General features: G+C 36.4%; 2 protein-coding genes across 2 annotated transcripts; both read right to left on the bottom strand.

Annotated features, from left to right (window-relative positions):
- Window positions 1–4,798: 4,798 nt before the first annotated feature.
- On the bottom strand, window positions 4,799–9,354 carry LOC110787483 (monothiol glutaredoxin-S7, chloroplastic). The gene is made up of 3 exons (XM_021992106.2): window positions 9,090–9,354; window positions 6,424–6,693; window positions 4,799–5,059 (listed from the first exon to the last, which is right to left on the bottom strand). The coding sequence occupies exons 1-3, from the start codon at window positions 9,301–9,303 to the stop codon at window positions 5,004–5,006; spliced, it is 540 nt and encodes a 179-aa protein (XP_021847798.1). The 5' UTR covers window positions 9,304–9,354; the 3' UTR covers window positions 4,799–5,003.
- A 1,016-nt stretch (window positions 9,355–10,370) lies between these two features.
- Window positions 10,371–15,855, bottom strand: LOC110787474 (B3 domain-containing protein LOC_Os12g40080). The gene is made up of 6 exons (XM_056841062.1): window positions 15,705–15,855; window positions 13,121–13,472; window positions 12,478–12,644; window positions 12,058–12,369; window positions 11,535–11,699; window positions 10,371–10,891 (listed from the first exon to the last, which is right to left on the bottom strand). The coding sequence occupies exons 1-6, from the start codon at window positions 15,798–15,800 to the stop codon at window positions 10,574–10,576; spliced, it is 1,410 nt and encodes a 469-aa protein (XP_056697040.1). The 5' UTR covers window positions 15,801–15,855; the 3' UTR covers window positions 10,371–10,573.
- Between the last annotated feature and the right edge of the window lie 933 nt (window positions 15,856–16,788).

The raw sequence follows: 16,788 nt of genomic DNA, 5'->3' as shown, positions 1-16,788 counted from the left end.
TGATGAAATGGCAGTCTAGTTCAACATGTTTTGTTCTCTCATGGTGAACTGGGTTGGCAGCAATGGATAGGGCTGCTTTGTTGTCACATTTGAGAACAGTAGGACCTAAGTGTTTAAGTCCTAGGTCCTTCAGAAGTTGAGATAACCAAGTGACTTCACAAGCAGCTAGAGCCATGGCTCTATACTCAGCTTCAGCTGATGATCTTGCCACCACTTGTTGTTTTTTGGATTTCCAAGAGACAGGTGAGGATCCCAGCAGAACACAGAAACCAGTAGTAGATTTCCTAGATATGGGACAACCAGCCCAATCACTGTCTGAGTAAGCAGTCAGGGTGGCTGCAGATTGAGATGTTAGCAATATTCCTTGACCAGGGCAGTAGTTGAGGTATCTCAGAAGTCTTTTTGCAGCCTGCATGTGAGTGGTTGTGGGTGTGTGCATGAATTGGCTCAGTGTGTGGACTGCATAGGAGATATCAGGTCTAGTGATGGTGAGATAAATCAATCTCCCTATCAATCTTTGGTATTCTGTAGGGTTGTGAAGTACATCTCCCAATTCTGGTGTGAGTTTGAGATGAGCCTCAATAGGTACCCTCACAGGTTTGGCTTTTTGCATGCCATACTCCTTGATTAGATCCAGTGTATACTTCCTTTGGGACAGAAAAAATCCCTGATTGCTCCTGTCTACCTCAATTCCTAGAAAGTACCTCAAGGCACCTAAGTCCTTCATGTGGAATTGAGAGGAGAGAAATTCTTTCACTTGTTGTATTAGGGATTCATCATTTCCAGCTATAAGAAGGTCATCAACATAGACAAACACAGCAACAAAGGACTTCCCCACCACTTGAGTGAACAAAGAATAATCAGTTTTAGATAGTACAAAGCTGAATTGTTTTAGAGCTAATGAGAGTTTTGCAAACCACTGCCTAGGGGCTTGTTTTAACCCATAGAGAGACTTTTTGAGTTTGTATACTTGTGTTGTTCTGGTGTGAGGTTTCTCTGTTACCTTACTGTTCCACCGTGTGTATCTAGCAGGAAGAGTCATGTAGACCTCTTCTTCTAATTCTCCATGTAGGAATGCATTCTTGACATCCATTTGAACCACTATCCAATTCCCCATTGCAGCCACAACTAGAAGTGCTCTCACTGTGGTCATTTTGGCCACAGGTGCAAATGTCTCCCCATAATCTACCCCATATTTATGTTTGCATCCCAATACCACCAATCTAGCTTTGTATCTGTCCAAGGCTCCATCTCTGTCTCTCTTGGTTTTATACAACCATTTGTTCCCTATGGCTTTCTTCCCTGGGGGAAGGTTAGTGATTTCCCACATGCCACTGCTTTCTAAGGCTTCTATCTCCTCATTCATGGCCTTTCTCCACTTTTCCAGTTTAACTGCTTCTTTGAATTGTATGGGATCATCCACACTAATGAGTGCAGCAAGGAAACTAGCAAATAGAGGTTGCATTGTGGTAAAAACCAGGTTGGCTACATAGTTGGCTTCACTGTCTGTGGTGGAATCTGGTATGTTGTGATCATAATCAATCAACCAGGAAGGGGGTTTCTTGGGTCTAGATGTCCTTCTTGGAGCTTCTGGAGTGGTTTGGGGTATGACAGGGGCTTGTGTTTGGGAAGGTAAGTGTTCAGGTGAACTTGGTGTCAATTGAGGTGAGTTTGGTGGTGATGCACTGGATGTACTTTCACTTTTATCATCCTGTTCAGATTCATCTACATCATCCACAGTGGGCATAGGTATGGGCAAAGGTTCTCTGTAAGGGAGAGATGAGGTGTTTTTGTTGTAGGGGAACAATGTCTCATGGAACTTTACATCCCTGGAGACAAAGCTTTGTTGAGTGCTTAGGTTTAGGAGTTTGTAACCTTTCTGAGTGGTAGGGTATCCTAGAAACACACAAGGCACTGCTCTTGCAGCAAATTTGTCTTTTCCTACACTAGGATTATAAGCCATTGCCAAGCACCCAAATACTCTCATGACTGAGTAGTCTGGTTTCTTGCCAAATAATTTTTCAAAAGGTGTGACTCCCTTCAATACAGTATTGCACAGTCCTGAATCTCACACAATTCAGCATGGAATTTAACTTCACACTTATTATCTTGTATTAACTTCCCCATAGAGATCAGGTTGTGTTTAAACTCAGGCACACACAATACATTTTTCAACTTTAGATCATTTCCTAGGGTGACTGTCCCTATGTGGGTTATGCTAGCTGTGTTTCCATTGGGTAAGTTAATTTTTGGACTCCCATGAACTTTTACAACATGTTCTAATATGTTGTGATCTCCAATCATGTGATCTGATGCCCCTGAGTCTATGATCCAACCTTTCAGAATACTAAAAGCATTAGAACATGATATCATACCTGCAAAGCTAGTGTCCACTTCCTCATCTATGTCATAACTGGTTTCTTATGGCTCATTGACATTGAGGGTAGGAGCTTGATCAACTATTCCAAATTCTCTGCAGTAAAGGCTCCACTGTCCTGCACAGATTGGACATTTGCAGCCATCTTGTGACCTTGTCCAGTTTTGTGGTTCCACTTGTGGCCAGTTCCACCTTCCTTCTCCTTTCCTCTTTGTTGTTTCTTGTATTGGGGGTGCCACTTGGGGTATCCAATGACCTTCCAGCACTTCTCAGAGGAGTGAGTTTTGCCTCCACACACAGTGCAACCATTCTCTTGGCCCTTGCCATACATAGCAGATGACTCCCCCTCACTTTTGACCTCAAGGGGAGTTTCTCTCTGGGATTCTTCTTGTTGCAGCATAGTCTTCATCCAGTCCATTCAGGAACTGAAACAGGTGTTGTTCTTCCTGTTGTTTGTTCAAGGCTTGAACAAAAGCATTGACTTCAGGGGTCATTTTCAGTAATAGGAGGGTAGAGGTTTAGGCTCTCAATCTCTCCCCACAGAGATCCAATCCGAGTGTAGTACTCAGATATATATAGGTTGACCTTTTTGCTTAATCTCATACACCTCTCTATTGAGTCTGTATTTTCTTGCTCCACTTGTCTGCAGGTATCTCTTCCCTAACTGCTTCCATATTTCACTAGTAGAGTTCAGAAACATCATAGATTTCTTGGCTTCAGGAGTCATGGAGCCAGTCAACCAAGCTATCACCATGTTGTTGCAAGTTTTCCACTGCTCCTTCTTGGCATTGTCAGTGGTGTCCTTCTTTGTCAAGCCAGTGACAAACCCCAGTTTTCTCTTGGAGGCCAAAATAACCTCCATGGATCTGCACCATTCCCTATAGTTGTTGGCTCCAGTGAGTTTGTCCACCACCACCGAGTGTTGGCCATCAGAAGGGTGCAAATAAAGAGGATCTTGCATATCAGTTAAGGTAATCTTAGACATTCTTGCAGAAATGTTCCAAGATTCAAACTTTGGCTGATTAAAAAGAGAAGAACATAAGGGAAAAGTGTTTGGCTTAGAAGGGTTTGATCTTGCTCACAGTAATTCTCAATCAGTTGCTTGATTATGAGCAACCTTGCTCTGATACCATGAAGAATTCTATGATTCTTTAATATTACAAACAAGCAATGAATAAGAGAAGTTTGTGATGGTGTTTTATGCGGCTGATTCTTTTGATTTAGAAAACTTAATTGTTTACAATGATGTACAAGGTATATATACTTGCTAAAACCTAGGGATTGTTACCTAGGACAACTAGGTGTTATTTACATTTAGCCTTCACCACAACAGGACAAAAGTAGGTGAGTGAAGGCCACCAATCAGACAATGGTGTGCAGCAGTCTTTGAGGGAGGAATTATCCCCCCATATTTCATCAGTATCATGCATATGCTAAACCAGTTGTACGTGCAATAAAAATTTTGGTTGTACAATGAATATAGCAAAGCGATTTTACCATCAATTATTAGGTGCATTCCGAAAATTCACCTCATAGTCTCATGTAAATAAAGATAGACAGATAGTAGATCAGTTATTCATGTTCTTTTTACTTTATGCAATGTTCATTTAGCTACGCACTTATGCACCATATTCTTTAGAGGTGAGCACAGCATAGTACCCTTTTAAAATTTCAGGAACCGAAACGTGTTGCAACAAGTTCTTTAAAATGGGAATAGGAACTTGTAGCAATAGATTCCTGAAAATGAGAACCGGAACCTGTTGTACGTAACAGATTTCGATTCAGGGTACCCTGTAAATTTAAAATTTAAAATAAATTATTAATATTTTATTGAAAAATGATCTACTTTATGGTTTGGGCTTTGATTGTTTTATAGTCTGGGCTTAAATTGTAATTCTATATTTATGTTTTCCAAAAATTAGCTTTGATTGTTTTATATTTTGGGCATATAAAATATTTTTATATGGCCCGATACCTTATTTTTTGGCACTCCATGTTAGAATTAGTGTGTAAAGGGTACCCAATAGGGTACCCGTTTCAAAAAAATTGAGAACCAGAACCGTAACTGTTGCAACAGGTTCCCACATTTATTATCCGGAACCGGAACCAGAACCTGCACAACCCCTAATGCTCATTGTGCACCATCATCCAAGGTACAACCCCTAATGCTCATTGTTCCTAACAGGTTCTGGTTCCGATTCAAGGTACCCTGACTTTTTGCTCACCCCTAATACTCATTGTGCACCATCATCCACCACCTAAATTGCGAAAACTTACCTCAAATATTCAAGACTTAACAAACATGGTAATATGAGCACATGATCAGAAATAGTTCCTAACAAAAGTAGTTTTGCCTTGATAAGTGGATAGTACTAGTAGAGCAGTAGAGCAAGCAAATGCATCAGTTAAACTGTTAAAGGGTTTCTTAGCCAATAAAGGGCCGGCTTCTATATAACAAACCATTGGTACTGTCCATAAATGTAATTAGAATCCTTGCAAATACTATAAACATTTACTGCTTCTAATACAAAACTAAAAATGTAACAGATGATAATTATTAACGTGTATCAGTCAACCAAATTATAAATTTGTATCGAAAAAGGCTTTACAAATCGTTCATTTCGCATCACGAGCACATAGCCTTCTCCACCGTTTCTTGCAACTCCCCACTTTTGAGCGCTTCTGTAAAAGGAAAACATGGATTCAGAAAAGATTTTCAATCAACAACAAATATAACGCAACAATGATTCTAGTTTTCTGGGGTTTTCACCAAAAGTTTCATTATGTTTTTTACGCGTTTTCTTTACCTAGAAACGAGCTCAAAGCAACAACATAACTCGAATTTACTTTTATCGGTGAACTTTAAGAAGCAGTAACAAAAAAACAATACTTTAGGTCAGTGAACCTTAAGTAGCACTAACTAATGTAAATTACAGAGCTGGAAAGTAAAACTACCTACCCTATACTTCCTATGTCCCTAATTGTTTGCTCCATAGACAAAATGTGCTTTATTTAGACTTTGGCCAAAATGTGTAAGGAAGAGGGGGCATCTTTGTCTTTTACAACTTTATGAGTCTATGCAAGTGGGGTAAAATGGTGGGGAAATGTTACAATATAAGGAAACGGGGCAATTTTAAGGGACTGACCAAAATAGAATATGGGGCAAAAACAAATAGGGACAGAGGGAATTCTTAAAAGTTCAAGATATGTCCAAAGCATAAGTCAAAAATTTTACAGCCTAGAGGTATTTATAGGCAAACACAACAATATTTCCTAACTTGTATTTACAAAATAAGAAAATGTAACCTTTATTCAAGCAGAAGCTAAGCTAATCCAAGTCTCAGGCGCTTCTCAAGAAATACTAAAAAGTATTATTGACGAGCGATATTTAACCAACAGATCAACATACATCTTATTCAGTCGAAGTGGAAGAAGTTGATAAGATGAACTAACATTGAACAACCAAAATAGACCTTTTGATATGAGATGTGAGAAGCTAAGTTTATAATGAATCAAAGTGGAGCACCTTTTTATTTGGGACATTTCAAATTACGGAAGTTGGCCGTTTGGCCAAATACAACGGGACATAGGGAGTGATATTAATCTAAAAAACTAAGGATTTGTTAGTGACTACTTCAAAAGGTAGTCCTAGTCTAACTTTAGTAGATTAAATTACCAAGACTTGCAACTTTAAAATGTAGTTAGTCCCAGTCTACCTTTTAGTATAAATTCTTGTGAAAGAAGCTGAAAGAGTTATGTTGAGGGCAAAAGTATTCTATTAATAGGAAATAGACAATCCTTCACATAGTATTCTAACATGTAGTCAAGTTGTAGTAACAGTTTCAGTTAATTAAGCTTCCAATTGTGCTAATAACTTTTCATCCAACAAGAAGCAGAGTTGGGTGAAGCTTTGTTTCTACTACAGCTAAGATCACAGAAAAACTTCAACTCACATGAAGCCATTATGTCATAATGAAGCTAATTCAGAAAAGCAACAAAATGAAGACAAGTCAACTGATTCTAAAGAGTTCCAGAAAAAAACTCACCGATCGTGATGTCACAGCCACCAAAGAATTCACCATCAATATAAAGCTGCGGAAAGGTCGGCCAACTTGAGTACTCCTTCAACCCTTGACGCAGAAACTCATTTTCAAGAATGTTGATAGTTTCAAAAGGCACATTGAGAGACTTCAATATCTGTACAACAGTATTGGAAAATCCACATTGAGGAAAATCCCTGGTTCCCTTCATAAACAGAATCACTTTGTGTGAACTCACAACTTTGTCGATTGTAGTTTTCAATTCGGGGGAGATAGCTGCATAAATTACACAGCAGGGTATTACTAGCTTATACTTCAGTCAAAACTGCTAGATCATTACAGGAGCACATGATTGGGAGACTGCTTTATGTTATTTTTCTTTATTATTTTCTGCAGTAATTAAGGAGAAAACTACTCAGTACGGGGGTTAGCTTTCTATATGTAAGCTTGTAGGCTCATTGCAGCCGTATGAATGAGAAATGTATTAATTCCTCTCCTTGATATCTTTCACTTCTTTTCTTCATATCATGCAAGTAATCAACTCAACGACACTGACACTCTGACATCTGTCCCCTTATCCACTGACACATGTTCCTTTCTTAAACATGATAAATTGGCAGTTAATTTTTCCAAAAGGTTGGTATCAAAGCCGTTCGATTCTCAGCTCGTGGTGGTAGCTGATCCCAAATACATCAATGGTCCAGTAGCAGAATGAAGAATCTTAAGCAAAACTGAGACAATTCATGAAGAATTCGATAGGCTAATAATTATAACAGAATTTTTTTAATCTTATGCAATCAGTTGGTTTAACACGGGCTTAAAAGATGAAATCAGAAAGACTAGAAGAACATGCATGATGCTTACTGTTGGGTTTTGAAAAGTGTAGAGAATGGGTTCAAGGAAAACTAAGGTGGAGGACTAAGGCATTGGTTCGGACAAACCGGGATTGGTTCGGACAAACCTGAGCAAGAAAAACTCCTGGTACTGACTCAACGTTCGGACGAAACTTTATTGCCTCAGCTTCGCTTCTTCGGCAACTTTGAACGAGTGGGATCCACCGATCCACCTACTTTAGCTTGAGAGCGCTAGTATAAAGCAGTGTATAAAAAGGCGCGCCTAGGCTCTGAGGCGCAAGGCGATTGGAGCCAGCGCCTTTTATTGTCTAGGCGAGGCGATTTCGATGAGGCGCACCTAAGGCGCAAAAAGGCGCACCAAGGCGCAAAAAGACGCACTTTGAGGCGCAAAAAGGCGCAAAAAAGGCGCACTTACCAAGGCACAGACCATTTTTTCACTTTTTTTTTTTACTTTTTATTAGGGCGCCTCACTTCAATGAGGCGCACCGAGGCGCAACGAGGCGCGCCTAAGGTGCTGGGAACTCCAAATCGCCTTGTTGCGCCTTGAGCCTTTTTATACATTGGTATAAAGAGAGGAGTTATAATTCGAGCTTCTACTTCTACGTGGCTCAATCCTCATCGTTTCTTTGTCTTTAGATCTTGTCATCTTACACTATATGTACTCATGTAAACCTTGTAATAAGGTTATGCAAATGTGTAAGAGAATGAGCAAAGATGTAACCTCAATGTAATCTCAAAGACTTAGGGTTTAGGTGAGAGAGTGTGAGATTGAGAGGTAAGTTAGCAATCACTAATTCCCAACAGAATCAACTATCATTAATCCTATAATCTTATCCTTGTTGCAGAAGCCTTCTCAACAGTTGATAGTATAGGACAGGAATATCTCATGGTAGAATACACTACAATTTAGCCATAACATTCTAAAGAAGAGTATTGTCACGACTTCCGTAGAATCACTAGGGATTTGTTCATGGACCAAACCCTTCAAAAATAGACTTCTAATTCTCAACATTTACCGCATTCCAAGGGATCCCTCAGATAATTTTTACCCTCGAGGATAAAGATCTTTCTCATGGAGATAATAAGCAATTAGTAATGCTGTCATAGAGTTTAATTTGTGTAATTTTCCTCTAAATCTTTTGACAAGAATCAAGGGGAAATCGTTCATGGTCGGAATTATCCTCTATCTGTTCTCCCATGTGAATAGGGATTCCATCTACTCTCCTGTACAATTTATTGGCTCATAACCCATTATCTTCTTCTATAAAGATATACATATACATTATGAATACATGGAGAACATGATTTAGGTAGCCATTGATCAAATTAATTCTGATTTCCCAAGGAAATTTAGCTAAAAACAGTTCAGTTATTCGCGATTAGGATCACCAAGTAGGCAATAACCCATTCCCAAACCCCAACTACCAGAATGTTTTGAAGTACATAGCTTGAAATCAGCAAAAATAGAATCAAATGTTGAAATTTGTGCATATTAATTCGAATTTCCAACTTTTAACCATGTCCTTACTCCTTAGGCTAATCAACACCAAACAGTAGGCCGTTAAAACACAGAACAGTAATGATAATTGACAACAGTTCTACCATACTGTAAGATAGACGAGGCATCCAAATTGGTCAATCCATATCGATTTTCACTAAATTAAAGGGCCAAAAGTCAAGAAATCACAGAACAGGCAAAGGATTTCAGCATGAAATCAGAATAATAGTTACAAAAAAAGCAAAATCGACGCAAACTACAAGAAATTAACGAATTCATTGAAGAACGATTGAAAAGGATTATGACGGAAATAGACTTACCGGAGAAACAGCGAAAGGAAGAAGAGGAGCGACGGCGGACGACGGCGTCAGTGTGTTGAATGGCAAGGCGGCGGAAGGAGAGAGGGTAGAAAGGGGAACAGCGGTGGGAGAATGAGGATGAAGCGCCGAATTTGGCAGAAGTAAACGTCGATGTATTTTCCGGCGAGTATTTTGCCGGCGGTAGTGAAAGAGTAATCGCTACCACAGATGTCATTTTTACAGACCCCTTTTGCTCTCAACGTTCTTCCACCGAGCACTGATAAATTGAGGAATTCTATCCTCCTCAACCTCTCAGGGGCGTTTTCGTACTTTCGTATCTCAAGACGACATAGGCCCTGTTCGTCAAAAGTAGCGGTAGCGGGTAGTAGTTAACGGTTGAGTAGCGTGTACTGGTTGGAGTAGCCGGTAGCGGTGAATAGTAGTGGGTAATGGTTAGCTGTCAAAATGGCGGGTAACTAATAAGAGTGTTCTGTAAAAGTAGTGGTTGATATTATAAAATAAAATAAAAGCTGAAATATTATTTAAAACTTTAATATATATTTATCAAACGTCACCCGCTACCTTAAACGCTATTAATTTTAACGTTTGATAAAACCTATTCAACTGCTACCTCTATCGCTAACTAAAGCGCTACCGCGCCAAACACTTACAAATTTTACAAGTAGCGTCTTGACTCGGTCAAAACGTTACCCCGCTACCTCAAACGCTACCGCCGAACACGCCCATACATGAAAATTGAGGTTAGCGGCTAGAGGTGACAAACGGTTTCTTTGGATCGAGTACGACCGTACGAGTAATGTCGAGTTCATCTAAATCAAATCAATTTCGGTTTGTTGAATTTTTTTATTTTTTATTTTTTTTTACATGTTGAAATATTAACTTAGGTGAAATTGGCTTAAACAACACCAAATATGACTTGGGTGCACCCAGCACCACAAACTTTGATTAGCAGCCAAAAACAACACCTATGGGTGCAGCATGTCATTAGTAAAGCCTCCTTCACATTCTCTCTTCGAGGAAGTCCAAATACATGCCAGGCATGCATTTGCAAAAACATACCAACTCCAAATAAAAAGGTAAATCTAAATGGTAAATATTTTTGGGGGGAAATGTAAAACGGTATTGTACACTTGTAAAACGGGGTGCTGACTTGGCATTGCTGAGTTGGCAATTCATTAGAAAAATGGTATTGGTATTACAAAAATGGTACTAAACTTTTTCTAAATGAAATTCATTTTCCTTAAATGGTACTCGTTTTGTACTAAATTTTATAAAGTGGTATTAATATCACAAAAATGGTGCTAAATATTTTAAAATGGTATTCATATTACAAAATTGGCAGTAACGGGATCCAAGTTGCCAAACGGGGTTGACTATTCAACAATTTCAAAATGGCTGGGAAATTACAAACAAGCCCATGGCATGTATTTCATAATACATGCCTGGTTGCGATTTTGACGCCCTCTTCTCTCTTCATCGACTACTTAGCTATTCATCAGTTCGGTTTTGATAATATGATTGTCGGATTCTCGACGATTTTCCTTAGCATTACCAACACGGAGTATACCAACTTGAAATTCCTGTTTGTTGATCAACTCAAAGACACATATATCATCCACTTTTAACTTGTTTTCTATTGCGAACTTTTTCCAACCTACTTTCAACCTCGCTCGCTGATCAATACCACCTATCGTCACTGGCCAAGTTTTCCGGCCGGTATTCGTTTTGAGGCTGAACTTTCGATCGATCAAATGTCCATTTTTCTTGTGCAAGTATTTCTTTCCAAACTCCTTCGGTATACTCTGCGAAAATAAAATCACAAACTTGAACTTTAACAACTAATAATGTAGATTTGATCAAAAGGCGGACCGGACCATGACCGAAAATTCTGCCTATTATGTCGAACATGGCCAAACTTCGGGCCATTTTTCCAGTCCAAAACCCGCTATTTTGGACCAGACCAATTTTATAACTAAAATTCCATTTTCGAGCTATCCAAAATCCACCTATTTTTTTTTTTTAAATCAAGCCGGGTTCGAAAACATGTATTACCTCCGTTTCAAAATGATATTTACACTTTTTGTTCTAGTTTGCTTCATAATGTTCTTCATAATGTGTGTTATTCTATTTTTGGCCATAAATTTACTATCATACCCCTCTTACCCACAATATTTACAACTTTTCACTCATTTATTTTTACTTTATATTTTTTTTCTTACATACACCCACCCACCTTTTTACACATCTACCTTATCTTATTCAAATTTTATTACATTCACCTACTAGTACACAATTTTTCTATTTTGGCAATCATTTAAAAACGGAGGTAACATTAAATTCTGTCCAAAACATTCTATTTGCGGGCCGGGTCAGTGGGCTGGACTCAAGATCAGGACTAAGCAACATATAATAATGGAGATTCAAATTTCAAAAACTAACACTTACCACTCTAAAGTGGTACTCAACAAAGGATGGTTGCATCTTCGTTACAAACAACGGATTCTTAGACTTCTTACATTGGGATGCATAAGCACGAACCCTCTTGTCTTCCTCGGGAGTAAGACTACACCCTCGAGCTAATATAACCTTATCATCCATACTTGTTTGCACCTGTTACGATAAGAATATTGTGTTAATATTATAATGTCCTAGATAGTAGATAGGGGTGCTCATCAGTCCAAATTCGGATCGGATCGGACCGGACAAAGATCGAAAATTTGAAAATTCAAGATTCGAAGATTGGACCGATTATGATAGGAGTGGACCCGGACCGGATCGGTTTGGACCATTTGAAGACCGGAAATTGCTATTTCTCGACCCGGAGACCGGACTGATTGCCTTCGGTTCAGTCCGATCTAGGTCGGCCCGGTCCATTTTTCGAACCAGACCAATTTTTGCACACCCCTGGTCCTAGATATGTTGAATTACCTAAATAGCCTTCTTATTGAGAATAAATGAGAATACATACCCGAGCTTGAGTAACATTTGTCAGCACCCCTTTGACTTCATCAGCTTCAACTTTTCCCATGTCATTAACAACACCAAAAACACGTACTTTAAACTCGTGTTTGTTGATCAACTCGAAGACACATACATCACCCACGTTTAACTTGTTATCTAACGCAAAACATTTCCATCCTTCTCTCAACTTCACATGTGTACTATTAGCAACAATTACCACCTCCCAAGTTTTTCTGGTGTCATCGGTTTGGAGGTTGAACGCGTGGTTAAAAGGTCGTTCCTTATTCAGGTACCTTTTTACATATTCTTTCGGTATACCCTGGTTAATCAGTTCACCGAAATAATTAAGTACGTGGTACATATCAATTATAGATACATGCAACAAAATGTGGAGATCGATATTCAAAAATTAAAACCAGTCACTCACCAGACTATAATTGTGCTCAACAAAGGACGGTTGCATCTTGATTGCAAATAAGGGATTCTTACATTGGTAAGCATAAGCATGAACTCTATTATTTTCCTCGGGACTTAAACGACTACCTTTTGCTATTATAAGCTTATCATTCACAATTGTTTGTATCCCTTCTTTGCCTAGACACGGGAAAAAATAGATAAAAGATTTAAAAGATGAATATATCAAATTTAGTTCATTTTTTTTTTTTAATATTTAACGCCTTTTTATATTTCTGGTTTTTGTATTTACCACCTTATAAAATGTAATTTCATATTTATCACTTTGATTTTATACATTGTTTTATATTTACCATCTCTTAATGAATTTCGTCCACTTTTAGTCCATGTGGGCACTACTTAACTAACTTTTTTAATACTCCGTAGAAAACATAATGTAAGATCAAGGGAAATTCAAAGAAGTTAGTTAAAGGGACCCACACCGACAGAAAATTGGATGGAACCTGTTAAAAGTGGTGAATACAAAACATTTCATAAATTTGAGGTAGTAAATGTGAAAAAATATTTTTATAAAGCGGTAAATACAAAAACTGAAACTTAAAAAGACGGTAAATATGAAAATGACAAATAATAACAATCATGTACATAGTATATACCTTTCTTTGTAGTACTAGGTTTAGTAGTGAGATCAATAGTTTTTTTCCTCCTTTCTGGAGGGTTTTCTTCCCTATATTTTTCGGGACCGAATGGAGGATACTCGATCTCGGAAGCGCTCATGTCGAAAATAACAACGTCGAAACGAGAATCTCCTCTATATTTGAACATTAAGCAATGGCCATGGGACAATGAGTAAAACTCCACAAATTCTGCCCAACCTTTTTGCAAAAAAGCCTTGCCATTTTCTCTTACCAAATTACATTTCCATTTTTTACCAGTTGGAGGAATGTTTAGGCAGATGACATTAGATAGAATATTTCCATGAGTTTTCATAAACCCCTTCGGAATTTCCTGAAAAATATGCAAGTATTACATATCATAAGAAGCTAAGAACGCCATATATTCAACACGAATATGGACACGACCTGATCTGACACGACATTTTTACCCAACTCTTTTTGGACATATTGGTATAAAAAGTTGTACAAACAACATATTTCAATCATTAAGACATATAGGCCTAACCTTGACCGGTTCAAGCTTATGTAGACAACCCATAACGAGAATTATTTTTTGACACTAAATTGAGATTTTAATTTTATTTTGAACCCCATCTATCTATCTATCTATTACTATATACTAAAAGACACACCAGGAATGACATGTGTCACGTCCTGGTGAGTCCTTGGTATTTTTTTCTTTTTTTAAAAAACCTTTTAATTTAAGAATCTTTTAAAATATCTGATTTCTTGATTTTTTTTTTTCTTATTCTTTCCTTCTACTTAATATAATATAATAGAAGTATAAATTATATATGAAATAAATAAATTATGATGTCATGTATTACGACAAGGATAAAAAAATATATATTATTACTGATTTGAATAACATATATGTTAGGAATGGAAAAAAATCCCAGTTTTTTTGATATTGTTGTTTCTATAATATACGTAATAAGCTATTACGGAAACTCCGTAAAATCAAAATTGCAAAATATTTTTTTAATTTTCATATAAAATTTTCAAAAAAATGCATTATACACTTAACCTACAATAGTTAATAAATAAATAATCAAATTACAGTGAAATGTGTTATTATACGACCATACCCAAACAAAAATAATTATTTAATTTTTATTTTATGTAAAACAAGTGTTAAAAAGTGGGTCCAACAAAATTACTTATAAACTTGAAAGCCTGGTAGAAAATAGGGTATTATAACTGATATGGTTATCAAATCAATACCATAGCCAAAAAGTTGGATAGATCGAGGGTACGGGTATGGTTACAGTACGTTACGGATATTATTCAATTCTAAAAGAAAATGATATATAATAATTGTCCAATAAGTTTTTTTCTTATATTTTCCCAACTTAAGTAATTTTGTCGAAACGCTAAACTCCTAAAATCGCACTAATCACTTTACAATCCAAATAAAATAATATTTTTCTCTGATTTTTCCAACATCCGTTGATAAAAAATGATTTTATCATTAAAAACTTCGTTTAAATAAATTATTTAGAACAAACAAAATGCATTTAGTCTCATCCGTACGTTGCACGGAACCTAACCTAGTATCACAATAATTTAAAGCCAATTTAATTTATACTAGTGTTGAGATTTCCCAACCCATTTATATTCAATACAAAAATGAACAAGAATACGATCCGACACGACACTTTTAACAACTCTACTTGAACACATTGGTATAAGAAGTTGTGCAAACAACATATTTCACTATTTCAACCATTAATTAAGACATATAGCCATATAGGCCTAATCTTGACTGGTTCAAGCCTATGTTGACACGAGACACAATAATGAGAATTATCTTTTGAATTTAGATTTTATTTTATTTTAAACCCCATTCTAGTTAAATAAATCCAAAATTACACCAAACCATAATCATATGACACAATGCCCTTCTCTATGACTATCCTTATTCTTTACCACCGATTTTCTCCCATACAACAATTACCAACAAAGGTGCATTAACATCATAATTCCGCAATGCAAAAATAGATTTACTTTCTTAAAAAAAAAAAAAGTTTATTTATGTTAATATCAACTCAAAGTAAATAATTACAATAAGTTCGGAATAAATTTAATAAAGACTAATACACAAATAAAATTTACCACTTATATAGAAGCAATAAAATGAACGTCTTATCTATGTCAAAAAAAAAAAGTGAACGTCTTATGTTTCCTTCAACAACAAAAAGTTTATATTTTACAATTAAAATAAGTTATAATAATAAGGTGTGATATCTAATAGGTTCATATTTGTTTAATTATGTAATCGAAAATCAAGTTAATAGAACACACCTCCTCCTCCTTATAATGTACTCCGTACTTGCGAAATTACAATTGCATGCATATATGATATGATCGTCATTTTAGTTGCTTTTCTTTATTTGGATTTTACTCATTGGATGAACAAAAAAAATCCAAAAAAAAAAAAATCATTTTAGCTTGTTGAAATGACAAAAAGACCAAGAAATGGGAAAATAAATTAAACAAATTAATTAATAAAGCATGAAGAGAAATTAATTAACAAGGTAGGATTAGGATTAGAAAGAGTTACAAAAAATTGGAGGTCGAAACGAGGTTGGAGTAAGAACTTGAAGAAGCTAGCTTGAGGCCATCTAGCAGAAAACCCATCACCTTCTTCCATGTTCATGAAGACTTGAAGAGTGAATTTAAGAGTTTATGAGTGTTAGAATAATGAATAAAAATTGCCAAATAAATGCCTACTAAATTAAACCACCTACCCTCCTTTTAATTAATTCTCTCATTAAATCAACACTCCCCTAGAATGGAGTATGTACCATATAGTATACCATATAATTAATGTAAGATTTTAAATACTCTTTTATTAAAACATTTCGGATTACTTTTCAGGAGAATTTCGAACCTGAAATTTATCGTACACAGGTATTTAGCCTCAGTCGTCTTAACTAATAGGCTAAGATCTCAAACTGTTCGGATTATTGTTATTGATTGTATATATGCAAATTTTTAGGAAAGACGGTCTAACGGTTAGACCACTTTTATGCACTAGAACCAATTAGTTATGCACTTTAACTAATTAGTTAAACACTGAAATCAATTAGTTAAGTCTGAAATTCAATTAGTTAAGCAACGAAACCAATTAGTTATGCAAACGAACCAATTAGTTAAGCACCGAACAATTAGTTAAGCACCGAACCAATTAGTTAAACAATGAAACTGATTAGTTAAGCAATGAGATCAATTAGTTAAGATTTTATGAGTTTTAGTGGATAATAAGTTTGTTCAAATATAATTATTCGACTCATAAATTTAACTATTTTTCTTTATACATTAACTTTTTTATTATTCAATTAGTTATGATTTTATTACTTTTAGTTATGTTTTACACTTTTACACTGGCTTAGTTAGTACCAAAAAATAGTCTAACTATTAGGCGGTCTTATACAAAAGTTTCCTCCTTGTGTCAATTTTAATTCAGTTAATATTCTCTTGACTTCCTTTCTTTGAACCTATAAAAGAAAATTTATTGCGTCGATTACTCTCTAAATTTAACATTTCAGATAACTGCTTTTTTTGTGTGCGAATTAAGCGGGAGGGAGAATTTCGAACCTGACACATCTCGTACATATGCGGCATTCCCCCAAATTCAGTGTTAC

Source organism: Spinacia oleracea, chromosome 3, assembly GCF_020520425.1.
Source record: "Spinacia oleracea cultivar Varoflay chromosome 3, BTI_SOV_V1, whole genome shotgun sequence".
In the NCBI taxonomy this organism is placed as follows: domain Eukaryota; kingdom Viridiplantae; phylum Streptophyta; class Magnoliopsida; order Caryophyllales; family Amaranthaceae; genus Spinacia; species Spinacia oleracea.
Note: the sequence above shows the minus strand (reverse complement) of the source record. Positions and strands in the feature narration are given on the sequence as shown.